The following is a 25,737-nucleotide window of genomic DNA, read 5'->3' as shown; positions in this document are numbered from 1 at the left end:
AACACCTGTCAGGAGTGGTCTAGGTCAGTGATTCTCAGCCTATTTACCATTGTGGGCTGCATGTGCAGCTCTCTCGGTGTTACATGGGCTGCATCCACACATTATAAATACACTACCTGTATGGCCCTGAGGATGTCAAATGGGTAGCAGTTGTGTGTTGATTGGGCTGCAGGTTGAGAACCTCTGGTCTAGGTTTTCTTGGTCCTGTCTCTGCAGAGGGGGCTGGACTTTATGACTTCTTGAGGCCCCTTCCCGCCCTTTGTTTCTTTCATTCTCTGATACAGGTTGTGACGTTAGCAGTGTGTCAGTGACATGCTCCTTTGTCTTTTCATCCATTCCAGACAGCACAGTCTACAGTTATTACCATACGTTAAGGAAATAACAAGCCAGCCGTTCTCACGTAGGTTAAGATGTATCCAGGAAAGAATGAGGTGGTACTAGATGGAAGAGGAAAACATTTCAAGGAACTGGAAAATGCCACCATTTCCTTTTGAGCTGTGGATATATATACCCTACTGCTGGCAAGAAAAATGCAGCTTTGGGTAATGCTAGAACACTTGTTAATCCTAGATACTCAAAAGCGCAACAATAATCCGAAGTGCCACCTTCTATCACTGACTATCCCATTCCTCCTTGGCAGTGATGCAGCTATTGTAGTCCATGTTTGAATCGGCTCCAGTCAGAACTACTGGAATTGTTTCAACAAGAAGTTCAACACGTTGTGACTTAAAAGCATAGCAGCCTTGCCTCTTCTTCACAGAACAGACACGTTCAATTGAAAGACGGCACATTGTAAATCACTGTCCACACAACATTTATGAGAGTAATTTGGCTCCCCTTTTAATGGGAGGCACATTGGTTCACTGCTGGGAATTCTGCAAATTACATTGTACTCTGGAACTATGCCAATAACTTTGCATACCATCGATATTTATGAGCAGACGCAACAACCTTCAGCCAGTGCCCAGTAGGAGCTGAGCTTTTGCACTTTCTTGCTCTTGTAGGCTCTGAGTACCAGAGCTTCTGAATTAAAAGAAAGTGCAAGTTCTATTTTTGTATCTACCTAGGCAAAAATGATGCTGGGAATTAAGAATTAGGTTCATGGAAATAAATCATGAATGACAATTGAAAAAAGGAAAGAAAGAAAATAGTTATATACAAGGATGTGTTCAGCTTTGTTGTTCAGAACTCCTTCTTGTTTTGCATATACACTTCTGTGCTTTGCTCCTCAGTTGCCTCCTATGCCTCCTACATTACAGGAATTCACACTTTCTTTTTCCCCTTTCCACTTTGAGATTCGTTTCAGTGTAAAAACATCAGCAGTTTTTGTAACAATATATAATATTGGGATTGATTTTTACATTTATAAAATTTTATCTGCTAGATCAAATTGATATTTAAAATGTACTAATTCAAGTAGATTGCTAAATTTGTAACACTATTCCTAATGTGATTGTTTACTGTGTCTTAGTATGTTACTGTGTGGTAAGGTGACTTGACGTCCGTGAACTGATGATGCATCCCAGATTCTGGGATTTCCTCTTGTCATTTCAGTTTTCTTCACTTATATGAGTAATCCTATTGTAATCAAAATTTCATGTCAGCAGGCCAAATTCTATTCTCATTTATAATGTTGCAAATTTGGAGCAACTCCTTTGAAACTAATGAAGTTACACCATTATAACTAAGAGCAGAATTGGGGGTAGTAAAGACACTCACATGAGTAAAGTGAGCAAGATTTACTTTATACTTTGCAGGTGAGATGTAATGGTTTGACTTTTCTGAGTCTGAATTCTCCTAAATGATGACTGTATTAGGTAAAATACTGTAACAAACAATTTAAAAATGCATGTATATAAGAAAATGGATGTAGTTGAGACTTGTATTAAGCCATTTAATACAAACTGAATACTTTATAATCTACAGTTTCTTACTGCAGTTTTTAGCACTGAGAAGTATTTAATGTATTTTCTGAAGCTTTATGTTAGAAATTAGAAAATTATGAGTAAAATTTAGAATTGTTCTAAATCATAGAATCATAGAATATCAGGATTGGAAGGGACCTCAGGAGGTCATCTAGTCCAACCCCCTGCTCAAAGCAGGACCAATCCCCAATTTTTGTCCCAAATCCCTAAACGGCCCCCTCAAGGATTGAACTCACAACCCTGGGTTTAGCAGGCCAATGCTCAAACCACTGAGCTATCCCTCCCCTCCCAAAAGCACAAGCCTTTACTGCTTAGGCTACAGGACTCAAATCATAGAACCCATTACTGAAGCAAATGGCATAATTATATTTACAGGACCATTTGAAAAGTTATAAGAACATTTTATCAACTTGATTTTTCTTGCGTCTGTGAAATCCAGACTTTCTGAAAGGAGTTTATAGCAACGAGCAGATGTTACTCTAGTCAGGTTAAATTTGAATTTTCATTATAAACCCTTTTTTCTTAATATAAAATAATATGTCCTTTCTAATTGCAACAAGCTGAAAATTCATTTAGGACTTACATTTCATAGGATAAAATGTTTTAAACCTGCTAACTTCTTTTTTACAGGGCACTCAATACCTTTTTTAACCAAGCTCCAGACACCCAAATTGTCTCAATTAAAATATATATTCCCAGGCAAAAGAATAAGGTATGCCTAATCATTGTTGAGAATATGTATCATTAACTGAATGGGAAGAATGTTTTATAAGAATGATCAAGATGACTTGAAAGTATAGAAATTCACAGATACCCCAAATTATCTTAATTCTGCACCCATAGTGATGAACTGAGAAAATAAGATATAGGAACTTAGGGCCTACACTATGGGACTTAGTCGAACTGAGTTATGCAACTCCAGCTATGTGAATAACATGGAACTGACGTAGCTTAGGTCGACCTTTTGCAGTATCTACACCGCCCTGGGTCAATGGGAGAAACTCTCTCATCGACTTACCTTTTGCTTCTCATTCCGTTGGAGTACTGGAGTCGATGGGAGAGCAATCTGCGGTCGATTTAGTGGGTCTTCACTAGACCCACTAAATTGACCCCCGGTGGATCGATCGCTGCAGCGTCGATCCCCGGTAAGCGTAGACATGTCCTAAGAAGCATGCTGCCGCATCAGTACCAAGAATGCTGCCTCTGTAGAATGCCCAGCTCCTGTCAGACCCGCCTGGTGCAGGTCCTTTTTTGTCTTCTTCCTCCCTATTGGTCTGTTCCACTTCCCTTCCCCCATCCTTCTGAGGCAAGTCTGCCACATCTTCATTATGCTTTGACATTTCAACAGGTATGATCTTCTATGGGAGGGAAAATCCTCTTGGGTCCAGGCTACTCTGTAACTAATTCAGATCCTAGTAAAAGTCCATGTACTTGAAAATAAGTTACTTCCTTCCTGCCATAAAGGAAAAGAATTAACTGGGCTGCTACTGGAGTGCAGATGTTTAGTTTACAAAAAAACCAGTGTCTCCATTCTTGAAATTAAACATTTGCAGAGGAATTTAGTTTACAGGTTCTTTATGGAAGAATTGCATTTATTAGTCTTCCATATCGTTTAAACGTTGGCAAGAGTTTAGTGACTAACAAATCAGCATTAATTTTATGCCATCTTCAGATCATTTCAAGAATAATCATACTTAAAAGTGTGAATAATGTAGCCTCCTAGCATATTGAATGTGTTTTCACATCATCTAGCATACCATAATTGTTTTTCAATTAAACTGCTTTAAAAATGAAGTCAACAAAGACATTTTACTTAACAAGCTTGTCCTTTAGTTCAGTAAAGTCACCTACCCTTTAAAAGTGCTATGGATGGTGGAAAGGATAACTCAATACTAATGAAGTGTCAGAGTCAGGACTGAGCATTTGTTACCTCTTCTCATCAGATTTCTCAGTAAGGCCCCGATTCAGCAAAGCACTTAAGAACTTGCTTAACTTTAAGCACATGCATAGTCTCATTTATGTGGTTTTTTTGCACCGGGGTCTAAATATACAATTTATGTGGTAAGATTAGAGCCAAAGAAGTCAAACTATCCCTGTGCCCTGGTGCTCACATTCAGAAGTGCTTTATGTAAAACTTAGTTCATTTCTCAGTCATGGTCTACCACTCCTTAGAGTAGCATAGGCTATGATTTCCAAGGCAGCACAGTGAACTTGAGTTGTGACAGCGGAAAGCTGGGAAAAGAAGTGATTGTCTCACGTTTTTCAAAAGCAACTTTTCTGGCCTATTACTGAGGATGATGAGTTCTTCCTTGGCTAAAAGATGGTTGCCATTGATATGCTCCAAAAAGTATGTAAATACCTGAGAGAAAGATAATGTAACAAAACAAAGTCCAGTGCAGATTTTCCAATGACATAGATAACATTTTTCCTGGACTTGAAACATAAAAGGGTCTGATCTCTTATTGATGTGCAAGGGAACTTAAGCAGGTACTGTTTGTTAAGACTAGTGACTGTGTGGACATTTTCCACGTGTTGATGGGAGCGAGACTTCATCTGTCTGTTAACACTTTGTGACACGGTCAGGCCAGATGGCTACAGGAGTATGTTAGAAGGCAGATATATTAGTCCCAGATTAAGTAGATCCCTTTTCCCTGGATAAGGTAACAGGGGCAGTTCCAGAACAAGCAGAAACTTGCTGGAACCAATTAAGGCAGGCAGGCGAAGTAGGACACCTGGAGCCAATTAAAAAAAAACTGCTAGAATCAGTTAGGACAGGCTGGCTAATCAGAGCACCTGAGTTTAAAAAGGACCTCACTTCCGTTTGTGGCATGCATGCGAGGAGCTGGAAGCAAGAGGCAGTAGGAGCTGAGAGTGAGAAGGCGTACTGCTGGAGGACTGAGGAGTACAAGCATTATCAGACACCAGGAGAAAGGTCCTGTGGTGAGAATAAAGAAGGTGTTGGGAGGAGGCCATGGGGAAGTAGCCCAGGGAGTTGTAGCTGTTGTGCAGCTGTTCCAGGAGGCACTCTAGACAGCTACAGTCTACAGCTGTTCTGGGCTGGAACCCGGAGTAGAGGGCGGGCCCAGGTTCCCCACAAACCTCCCAACTCCTGATCAGACACAGGAGAAGTTGACCTGGACTGTGGGTTCCACCAGAGGGGAAAGTCTCTGAGCTGTTCCCCGGCCCACATGGTGGATCAGCAGAGACTGCAGGGATTATTCTCCTTCCTTTTCCCCATGCTAGCCAGAGATGAGGTTATCTGAGTGAAACAGCAGATTTGAGCCACGAAAGTGGCCAAACTGAGGGCTCCCGTGAATCTCTGAGGCGAGCAAATCCGCCAATAAGTGCAAGACCCAGCAAGTTAAAGGACGAACTTTGTCACAACTTCTTATGTGGGTTCAGGGAATGACCAAATAAATACATAATTCACAATTTTGATATCTTAAGTCTTGCTCCATCAGGGTGAGGAGAGCTTCTTCTGAGTCTTATTTTGACTAAACTGGGAATAGAGGGTTCTCAGCTGCTCACACGGTATAACCCATAATTATGATTGGCATGATATCGTTGTTCTCTGGAGTATAGAAAGTTGGATGTGCTTACCTAAAGGGTCTGGTCAGCTGTTTTGGTTGAAGATCTTTGACAGTTTCACCACTAGTCAAATCTGAATAGTCATTTTCATTTTTTGTGAAGTTCACATTTGCAGTTAGAATCAATTTGTTAAACATCAGAAAATACTGGTTGACATTTTCAAAGCAATTTAGGTGATTTAGACACTATCTTCCATTCATTTTCATTGAAGACAGACAAATCCTTGAGACAGCTTTGAAAAAATCTCTCATATTGTTTTAAATCTTTTTCTATCATACATATAACAGCAACATTATTTTCCTTGCTTTGTATCTTTTGCCCAGTACGGTAACATGATTACGATATCACTACTTGAATCCCTGCTGCAGGGATCAAGCCCTTAGGGAAAACTCTGGAAAGGCACAATATACAAAACTACTAGAAAACAAGAGTAAAATGTTGTTCGTGACATTTAATTTTTTATTTCTTAATCTTTATTATTTTGTATCCTCCATTTTAAAAGATCAAAGCATAAAAAGACATACTTTATAGAATTCGTCTTGTGGGCCCCCATTCAGACTCTTATACCTCCCTCATCGCTATAGTATTGGTGCACCACCCGGAAGTGCGTTTAGCAATGTGACTAGCATTTGCCATGTGACAGATTTTGTTCTCTCCATAAAGTTATGTGCAGTTCTTATTTTATTTTATTTTTTATTAATTATTTTGTCTTATATGCTGGGAGTGGGAGTGTAGGCAAGGTCAAAGAAGTACACCTTGCTGTTGGCAGTCATCCCTAGATCCTGTGAAAGTTGTTGCACTGCATTTGGAGTGGCCCCAGAAAAAGCTCTGACTCTTGCACAAACGAGCTTTACCCTTGCAATGGACAGCTTCATTGTACTTAAGGAGCCAAGTTGTCAACTATGGTCCTCATCCCAGAGCTTCAGAGATCTTTCATTTGTACTGGGCCCAGACCATTGAATGCCTTGAAGATAAAGGACTGAGACCTCAAATTTGATTTGGTAGATGGGAAGCCTGTTGGAGAGTGAAGGACAGGTTTCATGTACTTGTGGTAGCTCGTGTTGCTAAGGCATGCATTGCTGCTTTCTGTGTTATCTAATTCATGCTAATACTATCCCAGTTAAGCAGTATTCATTGCCATTCCCTGTTGCTAGACTACATAGGTGCCCAGAGAGATATCCCAAAATTGGACGGCCTGATTAAGAAGATTATGCTGTATTGCTTTTGGGTAATGACACACACTTTTTTAAGCTCTGTGGCAAGCCTCTTTAAAAATTTACTTTCCCATAAAAAGAGATGTAACATGAAGACTGAGATCTGCTATAAGTAATCAACCATATCTGAACAAATTTATAAATAAACCCTTCACGCTAACGTTCATTGGGAATCTAGTCGTCTGTGAAGCAAAGAATTTATAATAAGAGGGTTGGGGAGTAATTAATATCTTTTTTGGTCAAGTAGAATAATTTGTTTTGGGTGATATCTGGAAATTCACACTGGGCTAACCTCAGTATATTCAAGTAATTTGGAAAATTGCCTTTGCTACTTTAAATGTAAGCCTTTTTTCCCAATGAGTGTACTAGTTGATCTCTACAGTAACAGTATATTCTACTTTTAATTTCTACTATTCTAATCGATTTCTAAGATGTACATGGAGTATTTCAGGGGTTTGGGGTTTTTTACCTCCTTTTGAATATTTACAGTAAACGGTGCTTCTAGCTAGTGATTTTAGTTTTAACTTATGACTGGAAGAATTTTCCTAATAAGGAAATAGCTGACAGGCATGACTGAATTATAACAATGTATAAGGATAGAAGCAAGGATTTAGTGTCCAGCTGCAAAGCACACTCATGTCCTTTTTGCTTAACTCAAGATGTGTGCTGTTCCTAGTTCAGAACCATTTTGTTGAGTACATTTTACTATATCTACCTGCTTTGGGGGTTGGTTTCTAAACTTGACTCATGTCAACTGTCCAGGTTTATTTTCAGCGGTGAGTTCTCCCGTCATAAAATTTAGTCCAAACTAGAGACTTGTGTTTATACCCCTCTATTATCCATTTCTAATCTGGGTTCACCTTGGGATAGAATCATAGAATATCAGGGTTGGAAGGGACCTCTGGAGGCCATCTAGTCCAACCCCCTGCTCAAAGCAGGACCGAACCCCAATTAAATCATCCCAGCCAGGGCTTTGTCAAGCCTGACCTTAAAAACTTCTAAGGAAGGCGATTCCACCGCCTCCCTAGGTAACGCATTCCAGTTTTTCACCACCCTCCTAGTGAAAAAGTTTCTCCTAATATCCAACCTAAATCTCCCCCACTGCAACGTGAGACCATTACTCCCTGTCCTGTCATCTGCTACCACTGAGAATAGTCTAGATCCATCCTCTTTGGAACCACCTTTCAGGTAGTTGAAAGCAGCTATCAAATCCCCCCTCATTCTTCTCTTCTGTAGACTAAACATTCCCAGTTCCCTCAGCCTCTCCTCATAAGTCATGTGTTCCAGTCCCCTAATCATTTTTGTTGCCCTCCGCTGGACGTTTTCTAATTTTTCCACATCCTTCTGGTAGTGTGGGGCCCAAAACTGGACACAGTATAAGGCCTCACCAATGTCGAATAGAGGGGAACAATCACGTCCCTCAATCTGCTGGCAGTGCCCCTACTTATACATCCCAAAATGCCATTGGCCTTCTTGGCAACAAGGGCACACTGTTGACTCATATCCAGCTTCTCGTCCACTGTAACCCCTAGGTCCTTTTCTGCAGAACTGCTGCCTAGCCATTCTGTCCCTAGTCTGTAGCGGTGCATTGGATTCTTCCGTCCTAAGTGCAGGACTCTGCACTTGTCCTTGTTGAACCTCATCAGATTTCTTTTGGCCCAATCCTCCAATTTGTCTAGGTCCCTCTGTATCCTATCCCTACCCTCCAGCGTATCTACCACTCCTCCCAGTTTAGTGTCGTCTGCAAACTTGCTGAGGGTGCAATCCACACCATCCTCCAGATCATTTATGAAGATACTGAACAAAACTGGCCCCAGGACCGACCCTTGGGGAACTCCGCTTGATACTGGCTGCCAACTAGACATGGAGCCATTGATCACTACCTGTTGAGCCCGATAATCTAGCCAACTTTCTACCCCCTTATAGTGCATTCATCCAGCCCATACTTTAACTTGCTGGCAAGGATACTGTGGGAGACAGTGTCAAAAGCTTTGCTGAAGTCAAGGAACAACACGTCCACTGCTTTCCCTTCATCCACAGAACCAGTTATCTCGTCACAGAAGGCAATTAGATTAGTCAGGCATGACTTGCCCTTGGTGAATCCATGTTGACTGTTCCGGATCACTTTCCTCTCCTCTAAGTGCTTCAGAATTGATTCCTTGAGGAGCTGCTCCATGATTTTTCCGGGGACTGAGGTGAGGCTGACTGGCCTGTAGTTCCCAGGATCCTCCTCCTTCTCTTTTTTAAAGGTGGGCACTACATGGCATTTTGTGACAGAAGAGGAAGTAGCAGTGAGATGCATACACTAGTCAAAACAGGGAAATATAAATAATGAACAGTGTTGAGGTACTCTTTCTGTGCTAGCATCTTCGACCTGATCCTGCAAGGAGCGGAGTGCTTCCTGGGGATGCTGCTCCCACTAGATGCTTAGTACCTCCCAGGAGGCACTCACCTCACATGACTGGGCCTTTTCCAGAGCTGGTGACGTGAAAGCAAGCAATACTTTCTCCTAGATGACAGTTGAGACAGCTAGTCTATGCAAAATAAAAACAGGCTCTGTAAAATCAATAACTGTATTAGAAAACAATGAAATACTCCATTTTTAGCAAAGAGGAGCTTTTCTTTCATCCACAAGGACAATTACAGAAGAAGAAAAACATTTTTCAATACTCCCTTGAGTGAAAGAGCAGAAGAAGAATAAAGAAGCAGACTAATAAAACAATAGTAACTGCCCACATATAAACTGGTCAAATGTCACATCAGGGAAGGTTTAGAGAAACAACTCTCAACAATGTAAACTGTGCTTTCTTGAATCAGCTAGTCTGAGAGCGTGCAAAAGGAGACATTATTCCTGATTTAGTACTAAGAAATCCTAAGGAGTACTAAGGAGTTGGTTTAAGAAGTAACTATAATTGAGCCACTATATAATTAAATCCATACAGTCATACATTCCAAGTCCAGGAGGGACCATTCTGATCATCCCATCTGACCTCTTGTATAATACAGGCCATACATCCTTCCCCAACATCCTTGTGGAAAAAAAAATCTCCAAAAATGAGCACATTGACATATTTTAGAAAAGGATTTAAAATAAAGTAAAAAATCACTTAAGTCAAAACCAAGAAAGTTAAAATCCTTGGATGCCATATGGCAGCTATTTCAGCATAGTGTATGTAATAGAGCCAAAGGAATCCTCCCTACTTCCAAACAAAAAAGGAAGAAGGAGGCAAGGGGGGAGGAAAACAGTGTGGTCAAATGCAAAGGTTCAAGAGGCCATTCAAGCGAAACAGGTATTTCTCAAGTAAAAATCATCATCCCTGAGAAGCCAGTAGAAAGGAGCATAAACTGTGGAAGGTGAAACATAAAATGGAAATTAGGAAAGCTAAGAGGGAGTGTGAAGAGAACAAGAAATGTTTTAAGTACATAAGAAACAGTTAGTCTGTCACAGAATCAGTGGGTCAGCTAGAGGACCAGCGGTAAAGGGAGCAATTAAGGAAGGTAAGCATATTGCAGATTGAATGAGTGAGTGAGTGAGTGAGTTTGTCTTGGTCTATGCCACAGAGAATGGTGGGATGGTACCTGCTCTTTTCACGTACTCATAGAGATTCAGCTGTTGAAAGAGGAGGGACAAACTAGTGAATTTAACAGCAACCAGTCACCAGGTTTGGTTGATATGTTTCCAGGAGAACTGAAGAAATACAAGAATGAAGTGGCTGACCTGCTAATAAAAATATGTATTTAAATCTGTAACTGCAGTTTGCTCTCAAGCATCGTACTGGCCATTGTCAGAGACAGATTATTGAACTGAATGGACCATTAATCTGATCTGACAGTTCTTACATGAAAGAAAAGGAAGTCTAGATTAACATGTGTTAGCAAACTGGTTGTGCTGGCATTCTGAGTTGATTTTGCTGAAACAATCTGTTATTCCTCAGCGTAAATTGGCAAAAATATTAAAAAAATATATATATATGTTGGCTGCTGTTTCTGTGCTTGAGTGTGATTAGCTCTGAGAATTTCAGTGCATTTTATATTCAAACCAGAAAGCCATATAAAATAAACTAGGGTTGATTTTGGTTGGTGTAGATTTGTTCCATTGCTATATCATAAAAATCAGTTGGCATGAGAGTCCTAGCCCTCCTACCTTTTCATCAGTGATGAGTGACAGTTTTGCTACTGGCTAAAAATAAAAAGGATTCCTAATAATACACTAGCTGTTCTTTTTGCAATATTGTATATGCAAAAATACTGTATGATAGGAAATTGGCAGTGACAGTTGAGATCTGATTCAGAATATTGTTAAAACTTAGAATTACAAATGTAAAAATGAATTGTTCTGATGGGTGCTAAATTGTCTTGTCTCATTATGTATCTTTTTGTAAAATTGGTGATAATAGCAAAATACCTCTCACATTTACCACCTTGTAAGGAAAATACATTGACCTAAAGGACAACGCACATGAAGTAGAACTATTAGGGTATAGAAAACAATACAGTATTTTTTAGCATTTGTTTGAAGCATTTGTGCACTATGTATTTTATGTGAATTAACTTTACATGAATTAATTAACGGGATTTCTTGTTACTTTCCAGCCTTGCCGATGCATGGGAAAATGATATTGGAGTTCATCCTCTAACATTTCCATCAAAAACCTGTTTGGAATTGCTGTTGATATTGAGTTTGAGTAATGCTTGTCTGCCATCTTCACTACGCTGCATGAACTCCTTCCAGGTAATGAACTGTTTTTCATCCAATATAGAGGTGTTATCTGTAGGAAAGAGCAGGCCCCTGGGGATTCATAAAACCCTCCAACTTAAAGGCTTATTAGTTGGGGCTGCACAGCTAGTCGTAATACTAAATACAGCAATGAAGAATTAATTTTTTTAGTATGCAGTTTTCCCCAGAATTTTAATATTTAGACCAAGGTGAGAAGGTATAGCAGATTTTTAAACTGTCCAAGCTAAAGAGCATGTTTAAATAAATGCCACCAGTGACTTTTTAAAAAGGGGAATCTTGAATAGGTAGAACAGTTAAAGTACAATTCCATTAAAACACAGCAATATGTCAAAGCCCTTATAAAAAAGAAAATTAAAGTAATTGTGGTAATCACAAAGAATCAGATTGTGAACCCTTACTTCCTTGGGTGATCACTCCCTTAAATGATGGGATCACTCATGCAAGTAAGTGCGTGTGCATGGCAGTGAAATGGTCGCAATCTATCCTATTGTAGATTACTGTTCAACAACACCAAACCACAACACCAAACCCTCTCCAGTGAAAGAAATGGGGCGTTTAACATTTCTAATGAAGTAATTATTGAAGAGAAGATAATATAACATAAAATGTGAAAGAGATTTGTATAATTTTTATCTTCTTTACGAATAAGCATGTACAGTTTACAAATGAAATATATAGTCATTTTAACTCATGATAATAAAATGTATTAATTCAGCCTCCTTTAAAATATTCTTTGACTATCCTTGACTCAGTCCATCAATTATATGAATCAACAGTTGGTTGGTTTAGGTCAATAAATGTATCTAAATCTACGTTTGATTTAAGGAGTTAACCTAAAATTGTGTTCTATAGTTTAAGTAATTTATGTAAACTATTTTTTCTGTTTTATTGAGATTTCTTTCTAATTGTGTTTACCGTTGTTAAGATCAAAATAAGTAAATGAAAAGAAATGCCCATAAAAGAAATATTGGGCCAGAACCTCAGCTGGTGTAAAGTGGTGTACCTTTATTGACAGGAATGGCGTTACATTGATATATACCATCTGAGGATCTGGCCCACTGAGTTGTGAAATAACTAAACATGCAGTTTTTTAGTTGGCTTATCATCTACCCTCTGTGAACTTTAAAAGGGGGTCTGTAGTCTTTTGAACTCTCGAGTGAACAGCAGTTATTGCTGTTTATTTCAGAACGGTGGTTTTTTTGCCCTAGGTCAGAACTGTTATTGAATTGTACTTTTTTTTTTTTATCATGAAACTGAGGAATCTTCTATGTGCTCGTGGAATGATATTGCAAAATTACATTTTTTTTTTTTTTTTTTATAGATTGATGCAGTTGAACAATCTGGGTTGCCTGTTAAACAGTGAACATTCATATAACTTGTTTACTGCCCATAATATGGGGTAAAAGCTTCCCAGTTTTATTTGGGATTAAGAAACAGTTTGAATGAAAGTCTGTTTTTGTATGCTGATGGGATACACCTTGCACTGTTTCTGTGTGTAGTGTTTGAGATTCTGTAGTGGGAGGTTTCTTTGGTTTTATCTGGATGTAGATTGGAATGGAGAAATGATTAGCAAACCCAGAGAGAGATGGATTAGTAAATTCAAGAAATATCTTACCCCTTTTTTAGACAGAAGGTTAGGGCATACGCCTGAAAAAAACATGAGTACCTGCTTTCATATGACAAGACCCATGAACTTCAATAGGACTACCCTTGTGAGTGAAGTTACTCACGTTGCGAATGTTTTCAGGACTTGGCCCTTAAAGAATAGCTAGTGGTGTTAATTTGCACTGTAATCCTGTGAAGATTGATGTGAAGAATCCTTGTGCCTCTGTAAAGCCCTGTTGATTTCAGTGCACTGATATGGTTAATTTGGGCCCCACTGATTTCACTGGTACTCAGCACTGGCACAATTGCATGTCTCTTTGCAGGATCAGAGCCTTGGCATATGCTATACTTGCATTGCCAAAGTTCACTATGGCATCTGGAGTTAGAGAAGGTTCTTTCCTGAGATGCCGGTTGAATTCTTTTAGTTGTTGGTGATCTATTTGTAAACTCATTTTCCAAATATGACTGTGCACGTGAGAAACTTTTTTTTCCCCCCAGAGTCCTTGTATGTTAATTTTATGTCCTGATCCAGTGAAGCATTCCGATGTGGCTAACTTCAATGAGGCTGTTCACTTGCTTAGTTCGAAGCATGTGCTTTTGCCGAGTGAGCACTGAAAGGCTAATGGTTTCTATTAGTAAATTGTTGAAACCTTACTTTGTGTGTAAATCTAATGAAAATGCAGATGCAGTCACCACCCTGTTGTTCTAATGATAGTGTTAAGAATAGTCTTTCATGCTAAAGATACCCTTTGTCTATGCTCTTTGCTTGCCTTCCTGTATCAGCTGCTTCTTTAAAATCTGCCTCAGATTCATTTTTCAGAAAGTTTTTTCTGATTTTGCTTGTTGTTGTTCACCTTCTGCACCTTAGATATCAGGAATATTATATCCTTTCTTCCATACATTTCATGGAAAAAACTGACAAGGTATGCAGGAGTCCTGAATAGTGATATCACACCAGGTGAACTCCCCTATGACCCGAATGAGGGGGAAAAGGATGTTGAGTCTTAAACACAGTGTGGAGAAAACTGGGTTATTTTGTTAAACAAGACAGTCATACTTTAAATGTCATTAAGAAGAAGTAAAGGGCAAAACCAATATTTGTTTTCCTTGGCAGTGCACCTTTAATGTATAATTGTCAGCGGTCTACAAAAGTATTTTGACAGATTTTTTTAAAAAGTAGATAGAGTTAATCTTTTTGGAATTGGGCCAAAAAGAACCTGGAAAGTTTCTTCTTGCCTCAGCAATTGGTGTTTCAACCGATCTAGCCATCCCAAATAGAAAGCCAATGTTTTATTCAGCAGAGTATTTTTCTTCACAAAACATACATGTATGTTTCTGCTGTAGATTTAGAAAAAATATGCAGTAGGTAGTTCTGAATCCCTAATGGTTGACCTAGACAAGGCACAAGTGAGCACCTGATTTCATGTGTAGCATAGGAGTGATTCATGTATTCAGCTTTCGGAAGTAATAGACAAAGAGTAATCTTTTCCATATCCCAGTGCTAACAGAGACCAAATTTTGTGTAAAGGATGTGGATTCTTCCATCGAATCTTCTCTGTGTTGCAATTCAATGTTGAAGACCGTATAAATCTGATTGGCATAAGTATGGATTGGATTACATCTGGGTATAAAAAGGCACACACAAAAAATATGCTTAATTGCTAATAATCTCAGTAATAAACTGTTCTGCCTTGTGCTCCAAAAGAGATCTCTGGGGCCAGTTTAGTGGTCTTCGTATCTGTGCTCACTATAAATTGTCTTCTATTTTCTAGCAGTGTGCTACTGCTTGCTTAACACTGCTTAGCAAAATAATATTTAAAATATTTTTTCATTCTGGTATGACCCTGTGAAAATGTTTCAATGTGGTTTGTATCACTGAAGTTGCATGTGACAGGAGTGCACCAGAAGGCATCATAACACTAGCTGTCTGAATTTACTGATCAAGTATATACACTACAGCAGGTTTCCACATTGCCTATTTGCGTGAGAGCAGAACATCAATTCTTGGCAGTTTTTGTGGGTCGTATCTTCTTCATTCTTGTGTAATGGCACTGAAATTCTTTGTTGTCTGTAGCTGACATAGGAAGACAAGTGCATGGCAGGAATAAAGAGGAAAAAGTCAAACATGGGCTCACCTAGTCCAGCAACAGGGGCTGCTCTAATTTGCGCTGGTAGATTGCTTCCAAGGAGCCCCTTCAGCAACCAGGATTAATGGAGAACATTGATTTCTGTCCCTGACAAACCCATGGCCCATTTTCTCTACCAAGGGTGGCTGTGGCAAGTGCTCTAGGGCTCACTTGGCCAACTGTGAATTCCTCTGGAGCAGTACCAAGGGGATTTATGAAGGACTGAGGAGTAAGACTCAGAAGGTTATAAGTAAAGTTTCCTATCCTGTGCTTGCAGTGAGCCTTATTTTGCCCTCCTTTGTTGGGCTCGTTTACATTGTTCAGAAAACTGCTTTAGCTCACTATACTCTTGATCTTTCTGCCTCTCTTCCCTCAGGAGCTGGCAGTTCTTTGCTTTACTATCTGGCTGAACTTCTCTTCATATATTATTTGAAAAATTGGAAGTGCCCATAGCTAGCACCCATTTGACCTGTCATCTGCTTTCTTATTGAACTGTTCATCTGTTACTTCTGAGCATAAAAGCTGGTCAGATATGTTGGTAAGTTTGTACGTACAGCACAAAGCAGTTAATGCTGGGAGATGCTTTAAAGTGACAAGTAATCTGTTATGTTTTGCTAACGTATCTTGCCTTTCTTTGAATTCCAGCACACTGAACAGAAAATGACTTATATACTGAATTCTTATGATGATATATGGGGTTGTTTAACATATTTCTCTCAGTCTTGTTATTGTGGAAAAACAGGCTTCAGTACCAAGCATCGGCTCTTATGGCCATAGATTGTAACAGTGATTCTGGGAGTTAAACAGATTGCAGTTTTGAATTAGTTTTTACAGTTGCATGACTTTGAAAGAAAGTTGTGTTTTAAGGACTACAGAGCAATGTCAGCATTTCATTTGCTACAATTCTAGAATTTCTTTTCTGTTTAATCCAGTGTAAGTGAAAGTTTGTAGCTTCACTAGCCCTTTCTGACAGGAGAAATTAGCTGATGGTACAAAAGGATCATTTTCACATTGTTGTTGCATTATTTATCATAATGGTGCCTCTATAGTTAAGGTTCAGCCAGCAGTGTGTCCTGGTGAATAAATTCCTATTTTAACAATTTATCAAATAATGTGGTGGATTCTTCATCACTTGAAGTCTTTAAATCAAGATTGTATGTCTTTCTAAAATATATGCTCACGCTCAACCATAAACTATGGGCTGGATGCAGGAATTACTGGCTAAAATTCTGTGGTCATGCAGGAGGTTGGACTAAGTGATTATAATAGTTTCCATTCTTAAAAAAAAACTTTGAATCTATTTATTGTTTTAAACCTGTAACTATTTTGAATTATCTGTTGATAGGGAAATATTTAGTTCTCTCTATTCGTAATTTGATGCACAATAACATTTGGTAGCTCAAGAAACAAGTTACTTAGGGAACATCAGAATTTTTAAGTTCATTCATTATAGCTTGATAACTCCATTTTGTACAGTAATTATTACAGAATGGATATAGATACAGAATTACTATGTTCTGTAATATATATGCACAACGGGGCTGAATTGAACTGTATGCCTTGATGTATTAGAGGCTTCCCATCACCTGCAGCGTATAAAAAGCACTTGCACATTCTCCCACAAATTGTAAAATTTCTTTGAGAGGAAATGTGTGGATACTTCTGTTACTTCTTCCAGTCCTTTCTGGAGCAATAGCAGAGCAAAACTTTGAAGGATGTGGTCAGTTTCACCCTTCCTGCTCCTCCTGAGCAATCTGAGCAGCAGAAGTGAACTTACCCATATTCTTGTAAGAGTGACTCTGTTGCTGCCTTGAAATATTTTGGGAAGCAACATTGGAGGCAGGGAAAGACGATATTGTTGCTACTGCTGCTCAAGGCGGTTGACCGGCAGTGAAGTAGGGAAGGATGAAGCCTTCTGGGGAGAGAAATTGACTTTAAAAATGGGTCTCCTACCCACCCATACCAGAAAGGAAAATGAAGTAGATTTATACATATCTTGCACCTCTTGTTTAAAAAAAAAAAAAAATTAAAAATTGGGCTTTCCTACCAATAGCTACTGAGGTATGGGGTCTGCCATAAAATGGAATGGAGATGTTTTCTATTATGTATGTACTTGTGGGTGTTTATATTTTGCAAACATCTGGATCCATACCCTTTGATTCATTTACCGAAAATGGTTCAGATTTTCAAAACTATCTTGGGGATTTAGAAACATCTTCTTCCATTAATTTCCATTTCTAAATCTCCTTGACTGCATAGGTGCTTTGAAGTTCTCAACCAGCGTTGATAATCAAGTGGAGAAACTGCTGTTAATACACAGAACATAGCTTCCTTGATATACATATATTCAGTTTTGTTTCTTTGGAGTGACTGTATTTTTTAGTTTTGCTAAAATCGCTCTTAAAGTGAGAAATCACAATAACGTTAGTGCCAGTCTCTTTTGGCTACTCCAAGAAGATTATCTTGGCTATAGCAGCCCAGCATGGACGCCACTGCTGCAGTAATTTTTGCTGGTTTCAGCTAATTCTGCCAAGGTATCAGTATTAAAGGGGATGATGTAAGGCTTAATCTTGTCTGGATTACATATTATTGTTCCCTCTTAAACCATCATATTTCCTGTGGTAAATGATCTAAAACAAAAAAACCCCAACTCTGTCTTGCATTACATCTGCAAATAAATTCTTTGATAGATAACACTTGTGTACTCTCTTTTTAAGTTTGATTATTTCTCATTTATGGTGATTTACGCCGTATATTACCTCACTTTTATATCTTTCATGCAAACATCAGTTTTGCAGTTTAGTACAACTACAAAGGCTACACTTATTAAAAAAAATAAGTTATTGTACTGCATAAAAACACTTCAGAATAAATAGAAAAGAAGTGGTAATATGATGACCAGCCACCACTGGAAGTAACAAGCAATACTGGAAGAATTATACTACTTTAAATATTTCTATGAAGATTGAGAGAGGTTTCCAGGTTCAGTTAAGAGATTATGATGCTATTTTTTGTGCCTCTACCATTTTATCATACTTAATTAAGTTGATTTTATTAAATCATCACTCAAACTCTGATATTTCTGTAGTTTACCATAACATTTGTTTGAGCAGCTGTTAGAGCCATCCATCAATTTTTTAATGTGTGACGGTACTTTGTATGTAAAACATGTTTTCCCAGGGCCATATGCAACTTTATATTTGGGGGAGAAGGGGCTAGAGTTAACTTTTTTTTTTTTTTTTATTGAATATAGCTTTAATGAATTGCTTTCTACTCGACTAAATTTGTCCATTTTTAATAAAGTGAGATGAACAAGCTTCTGTTCCAAGCTCAGTGTTTTTCTTGCTTTATTAATGAAAATCCTCAATTTTTGTGGTGGCTACAGAACCCCATGTTCCCAGTTGGCTAAGCCCATTTCTTGTAATTACTTGAGATGATGATAATGGTGAATCAGGGTTCAGAAAGCAGCAATAAAATCCTAAACTGGGATCCAGAATCAGGAACCAAATTATAGCGTCACCCCTTTGCTGAGCAGTACCAGATGTCCATGGCCTTGCAGGTCAGCTTTGCAGAGGAGGAGAAATCAGTGACGTGGAGTCTGGGTATATTCTAAATATAACTTGTTTTGTTTACACGTATCCTGGAGGAGAGATCGTTACCAAAAGCACAAAAGCAATCCCCTTTTTTCAGAAATCTAAGCCTTACTCCAACTCTCTTTACCCTACTCCTTCTACCCAGAATCTTGAATAACAACACACAGCATGTCGTCACAACACCGAATATTTGCTTGCAGACTAAGAAAAAGAATTTGGAAGATTAAGTGTAATTTTGTCATTTGGTGACATCTTCGAAAACAATATTCTCAGAACACATGTGAAAAAGTACTAAGGTTCTTTAGACAAGAATAGTAAAGGTTTGGTTGTGAAAATCCGGAATGGATTGGTCTGATTAGAGTTCATGTTACCGGATGCACAGTAACGAATGATGTTAGAGCTACGTCTGGTATAGTTTTGTATTCGTTTTCATTAAGACGGTTCTAATTGTTAGTCATTTTCCCCACATTTCAGAACCTGTGCAGGTAGTTGTTATATCCTAATTATTTAGCATTTGCATTACAATATGGTAGGCACCATCTAGTTTTCTATCGTCTAGCACCATTCCCCGAAGTCATGGGCAAATGGAAATTGTCACATGCTGGTATGTGTGTTGGAAACAGTTCAGTCAATTCTCCATATTATATTTTAGTCTGAATAAATAAAATAAGTTTCTCTATATCAGAGATTCTATGGAACTTTTCACCATCTCTATGTCTCTATTGTGTTAACTATTCATTGTCCTGTTTGAAACAGTGAGAAAGGAACTCTCCATAAAGGTATGTTTAGGACTTTGCCGTGTTGTCCGTATGGGGCTTAACATAGACACGATTAGCATAGCTTCATCATCACAACCTCAGTCTGCTGCTAGTTGCAGAATTTTGTGATCTACTGCAAAGAAACTGTCTTATCTGGACAGAGCATAGAATCTACTTTTCAAAGAATGTTTGCACCATTTCCCATAACTATTTGTACAAACAAAACTTCACTTGCACACTGCAGGCAGTTTTAAATTAAGGAATTAAAAGATACTTGAAACCAAGTGTGATAGGGGACTTGGAGGGCCAGGCAGCTTAGTGGTTAGTGCACCCAGCTTCTGGCCTCTTGCCCCTCTGTCAGGGCAGTAGAGGTGTCTGTTTGTGACCTTAAGCTGGAAATCTTCAGATTTCCACCCACATCTGGGCTTTGGCCTTTAAAAGGGAGTGGTAGGGGGACATGGGTCCTGGCTCAGTGAGAAACAACACTGGCAAGGGTCCTCCCTGCAGCAAGTCCAAGTTCAGTGCCCTGGGCTACTTCCTACCTATAGTCCAAAAGTCTCTCAACAAACAAGAGAGTCCAAAGGAGTGGGGCCCTGCAGACAATTAATCTGCTGGTTCTCAAAAGGGTGGTGATTGGGGAAGGTGCTGCCAGGAGGCCTTACCCATTCTGTGGTCCCCTCTCAGACTCAACCTTCTGTCTGGTGTCCAAGAGAAGGACCTTCCCTTCTGCAGCCTGTCTTACCGACCCTTTGCCTGGGCTGCTGAGCTCCCTTTTAACCGGCTCCTCCAGCCAGTGCATGCTTGATGGGCCCAGAGGGGCAGAGCTACCTGGACCCAGCATTGCCTTTTAACCCCTTCAGGCCCGGTGTGGGATTTGTATACCTGATCACACCAAGACATACTTGGTCCTACTGTCTGTGATTCTGTGAAGGAATGTGGTACCTGTTCCACTGAAATAGATAACTTATTTCTATTTAGGGCTCTATTCCCAGAAGTTTACCTCCTGTAAGCTAGTTTTAGCTCTGGAAAGTTCAGAATTAATAGACTGATTAAGTGAGGGGTATTTTACAGTCTGCCAGCCAACACTGCACAGAGATCTGACATGTGATCCATATATAACAAGCTCTTCAGCCATAAATTTTATGGGAAGTAATAAGTCATTCTTAGATTATAAAGCAATGACTCCATAATGAAGGCTTCTCCTTAATGTTTCATATACGTGATATGTGCTGCGTGGATGATAGTCATTGCAGAAGCTTACACTGTATTGCAGTTTGCTTCCTTTAAGAGTCTGGATATTCTAGAACATATGGAAAAGAGATGTATTCATTATAGTGTTTTTGAATAGAGTAAACGATGCTTTGAAAATACAGGTATTCAACTGTATCAAATTGTAGCTATAGTTCATAATGGGGAAAATTTTATTGTAGATTACAAGGACCTTGAGAAATGTGTCTTGGTGAAAAGAAGCTGCTGCTCAACTCCAGAGTTGTATTGGCAGGCAAGGCAGCTTGACAAGACATTCAGAGGAGTTTGAGACCACAACATCTGAAGGAGAGTGAAGTGGTAATGACAGGTCTTCAAAGAATCAAATGGAGAAATGAACAGATTAAAGGGGCATACAACCAAGTATCATATGTAGTAGTTATGAAATGGAATAGCAATTTGGCTATGGTGAAGTGCACTGTGGAAGAAAGATAGGCTATTAAGGCTCTTTGTTCTTGACTGTCAGTTGAAGATGAACCTGGAGTGATGCTTTTTATCATGGCCTTGACGTAATGCCTCCAGTGACATACATATAACTTGCCTGCCATCAGAAATCAGAGTCCATCATTCATTGCAGTTTTAGGAATCTTGTCATCTAATCACATCATCCTCATTTAAATCATTGGTCCTTGATCTGTGATTGATAGATGATGATGAATGTAGTGGATGATGCTAAAAAACAAACTAAAGTTTGGAATCAGGAAAGGACAGGAAGTATATGAAGAAACGCAAAAAGGAATCCACCATCCAACAAGTGAGAGGGAAGGATTTGAAGAAAGATTCAAGAGATGAGATGGCCAAGCTGCCTTGCCAGTGGCTTATTCCTGCTCCCATTGAAGTAAATGGAAAACTCCCACAGACTATACTGTGAATAGGATTGGCCACTAATTTCCTCCTCTCTAAATGGTATGCTGGTGTGATCAGTAATGGAAAATTATAAATGCAATGGCTTCTTAAGCAGCAGCATCAAAAGAGAGGATAGAATGACTCTTTAATTCAAAGACTCTTATACATAATAGTGTGAGAGGAGACAGAGGTATTCCAATATAGCAAATTCATTTTACAGCCTGTCAAGTGAGCATTTGGGGTTTTTTTCCATGGGTTTTTCTGCAGGAAAGGACAATACAGCTGTTAAGTATTAAAAAAGCCCACTAATACACAAGGATTAATTCATTTGCAATGGAGAAGCTGCTGTGTCTAAGGTGAAGCCTGGCAGCCATTTAATAGTGCACAGAACAACATGCAGTAGTGTAAGAAGGCCATAGCCAATTGAAACTGCAGGAAGAGTTTTGGGTAGACAGACGTAATTGTTGGGATTTTGCCAGGCCACTTGAGTTAACATTCCTTCCTCTTGCTCAGCTTAGCAGCAGCCTAACACATTAAAGGTGAACTGATTTTTGTTTTTTGGAAAGGAAATAAATGTCAAAAAACTTATTAATATATTAACTAATCACTTGGTAGACTCAAATTTGATACTTTTTTCCCTACCTGCTGAGACCCCAATCCAGGTTTTGGATGATACCAATGCTTGTAGAATAACAAACAGATCAGGGAGCTTATGCTGTTTTCAGTAATAGCGATGCTATCAACCTTTGCTGGAGAAACATAAAACCTGAAGTCTGGTCCTGAAAAGCAGATAAGAGGAAATTATCTACAAGTATTTTTTTAAATACCTTGCTCCCTGAAAAAAATTCTGCCCTGTTGAATCAAGTAACTGAGAATGTAGTCTTAATTGTGCTTATGAACACTACATGTAATTGTCTTGGCTGCTTGGCCCACTCCTGGGATCAGTACGAGATCGCAGAGCACTTCCCTATGATAAGTGATGCTGGAAATGATAGGGCTCCAGAAGCTTCGGGATTATCTTCTCCACACAGTTGGACCTTACCTTTAGTCATAGTGGTTGACTCTTGTCCTAATCTTGTTCTGTATATCATCAAATACTTTATACTGATAATTTAATGTTGGATATAACGTTCTTTGCTTGTTGGTCCTCCAAACTACTGATACCCTTTTTTGTTTCCATGTTGAGATTCTCCATCCAATCAAAATTGAACATAGTTATTTGTGGAATTTCAGATAACTTAATAATTTGGCCAACACATTTTTATTTTCTCATGAATCGCTTTCCAGACAGTCTATGGCTCCATATTGTTCAGCTAGGAGCTTTGAAAAGATGGCCGATAAACCTCTCCATGTTTTCCTTCATTTTGCTTTCTCAGGTTTTCAGCAATGATCTGTGTCCACTTGCATTTCTCATTTCTATTATATACCATTTTACTCTGTGTCCTTGGTGTAAACTAAGATAAAGGTGGATTTCAGTGGGCTTATGATGGAGAAGTATTGGACATGTGTCCTCTTACATCACCTGGGACAACTGGATTAGCCCCTTCGTACCTTTTAAGGAGAAACTCATGTAACTCAATTCTTCTGTTTCAGTAATTAGTAACTAGCTTTTAATGTTTGCAGTGTTTAGTTGCATTTGTCTCTTCCCTTTAAAGAAAGGCAGAAAAGCTGAGAAGGAAAAAATGTTTTCTTCTGTATAACAATGCGAAACCAATGTTACTTCTTAAAAAAAAGTGTAGGAGATTTGCTGAACAAACAGAAAACTTATTTTAAGTTGCATTCTTTACTGTCTCAGAGAGTAAATGCATTTTCAGCTGTATTTTTATAGAGCAGTAGCTAGTGACTAGTTAAATTAATCACAAATGTCTATTCCTTATGGGTATCCTGGGGATATATTCCATTTGCAGTAGCTGTTTTTCCTATTTAAAGGTGATACTTAGAATGTGGCTAAATATTAGCTATAGAACTTGCTGTGTTAGAAATATTTCTGTTTAGTGGCTCTTCCTTTCCTTACATCCCTGCCCCCAAAACAGTGCGTTTCTTCAACATATTGTGAAATGTAGGCTATATCCTGGTTCCACTGAAGTCAAAGGGACTTTTATCAACTCCTAGGATGTAACCCAGGATCTTTTAGTACAATTATTTAACAGCAAATAAAATTCATAAATTCCAAGGCCAGATGGGATCACAGTAATAATCTGGTCTGCCTTCCTGTATACCACATGCCATACAACTCCCCCAAAATAATTCCAGTTTGAACTAGAGCATATCTTTAAAAAGAAAAAAATCCAATCTTGATTTAAAAATTGCCAGTGTTGGAGAATCTATTGTGGCTCTTCTTAAATCGTTCCAATGGTTAATTACCCTCACTGTCAAAAAAATTACACTGTATTTGCAGTCTGAATTTGTCTAGCTTCAATTTCCAGCCATTGGATCTTGTTATACTAGACTTTTGTCTGCTAGACTGAAGAGCCTATTGTTAAATATTTGTTCCCCCGTAGGTACTTCTGGACTCTGGTAGTCACCCCTTTACCTTTTCTTTGTTAAATTAAATAGATTGAGCTCCTTGAGTCTATCACTATAAGGCATGTTTTCTAGTCCTTTAATCGTTCTCCTGGCCCTTCTCTGAACCTTCTCCAATTTATCAACATCCTTCTTCAGCTGTGGATATCAGAACTGGATACAGTATTCCAGCAGAGTTGTGGATATCAGAACTGGATACAGTATTCCAGCAGTGGTTGTATCGGTACCAAATACAGAAGTGAAATAATCCCTCTATTTCTGCTCAAGATTCTGCTGTTTATGCATCCAAGGATCTCGTTAGCCCTTTTAGCCACAACATCACCCTGGGAGCTCATGTTCAGCTGATTATTCACCATGACACCCAAATCTTTTTCAGTCACTGCTTCCCAGGAGAGAGTCTCCCATCTTGTAAGTATGGCCTACATTCTTTGTTCCTCGATGTCTACATTCACCTTTGGCCGTATTAAAATTCATACCATTTGCTTGTGCCCAGCTTACCAAGTGATCCAGGTAGCTCTGTATCAATATATGTCAACACACAGCCCACAGCAGCGAATCTCAGCGCCCAGGTCAGCTGGGGCTTGTGGGGCTCAGGCTTCCAACAAACTAGCTGAGTAGATATTGCAGCTCACAATATTCTGAAGCCAACCCCCCTCCCTAGTGTTAGAGCCTGAGTTCCAGCTCAAGCCGAAGCATCTAAACAGATATTTCAGACATGAAAACCTGAACCCCGTGAGCCCAAGTCTGTTGCCCCAAGCTCTGAGACTTGCTGCCACGGTCTATGTAGATGTACCCTCAGTGACCTGTTCTCCCCCAATTTTTGTGTCATCTGCAAGCTTTGTCAGTGATGATTTTATGTTTTTCTTCCAGGCCAATGATAAAAATGGCATAGGGCCAAGAACTGATCCCTGTTGGACCCCACTAGAGAAACACCTGTTGGATAATGAGTCCCCATTTTAATTACATTGAGACCAAACAATTAGCCAGTTTTAAATCCACTTAATGTGTCCATATTATGTGCCAATTAGTGAATGAAGCCTCAGTGCTGAGACTTATTGTGCAAAAATTAGAAAACTCAGGGCTTGTCTACACTTAAAATGCTACAGAGGCACAGCTGCGCTGCTTAGCGCTTCAGTGTAGAAATGACCTACACCAACAGGAGGGATTGTCCCTACTGCCTAGGTAATCTATCTCTCCGAGAGGCGGTAACAAGATCGACAGAAGAATTAGTCCATTGATGTAGTGCTGTCTACACGGGGACTTTGGTTACCTTAACTATGCTGCTCGGGGGGTGACTTTTTCACATCCCCCGATTGATGAGTTTGAACCAATCTAGTTTTCTAGTGCAGACAAGGCCTCAGAGTTAAGCTTTTTCCTCACCTGCCTCTGTTATCAAGTGGATCAGAACACAGAAGTGCTGCCTACTTCTGAGACCTCGTATAAAGATGGGCAGCAACTTCTATCCTGGCCCAGCAGTCGGATCTTTGGGCTGATTACAGCACAGGCTCAAGGAACGAGGGCGAGAGAAGGCACTAGAGCAGAGAAGAGTCTGGCC

At 39.3% G+C, this 25,737-nt stretch overlaps 1 protein-coding gene across 4 annotated transcripts in view; it reads left to right on the top strand.

Annotated features, from left to right (window-relative positions):
* UBE3D (ubiquitin protein ligase E3D) overlaps window positions 1-25,737 on the top strand; it is a 107,935-nt gene that overhangs the window by 57,162 nt on the left and 25,036 nt on the right. The window contains exons 9-10 of one of the 4 annotated variants that reach the window (XM_037894381.2): window positions 11,321-11,459; window positions 17,456-17,830. In XM_037894381.2, the coding sequence (XP_037750309.1) occupies window positions 11,321-11,459; window positions 17,456-17,464 (148 nt within the window). In that variant the 3' untranslated portion in view covers window positions 17,465-17,830. Of the gene's footprint in view, window positions 1-11,320; window positions 11,463-11,958; window positions 12,080-17,455; window positions 17,831-25,737 lie in introns of those variants that run through there. The other 3 variants (XM_037894384.2, XM_037894380.2, XM_027821344.3) reach the window with 3 other exon arrangements.

Source organism: Chelonia mydas, chromosome 3, assembly GCF_015237465.2.
Source record: "Chelonia mydas isolate rCheMyd1 chromosome 3, rCheMyd1.pri.v2, whole genome shotgun sequence".
NCBI classification, from domain to species: Eukaryota; Metazoa; Chordata; order Testudines; family Cheloniidae; genus Chelonia; species Chelonia mydas.
The sequence above is the reverse complement of the archived record's forward strand: the minus strand, read 5'-3'. Positions and strand labels throughout refer to the sequence as shown.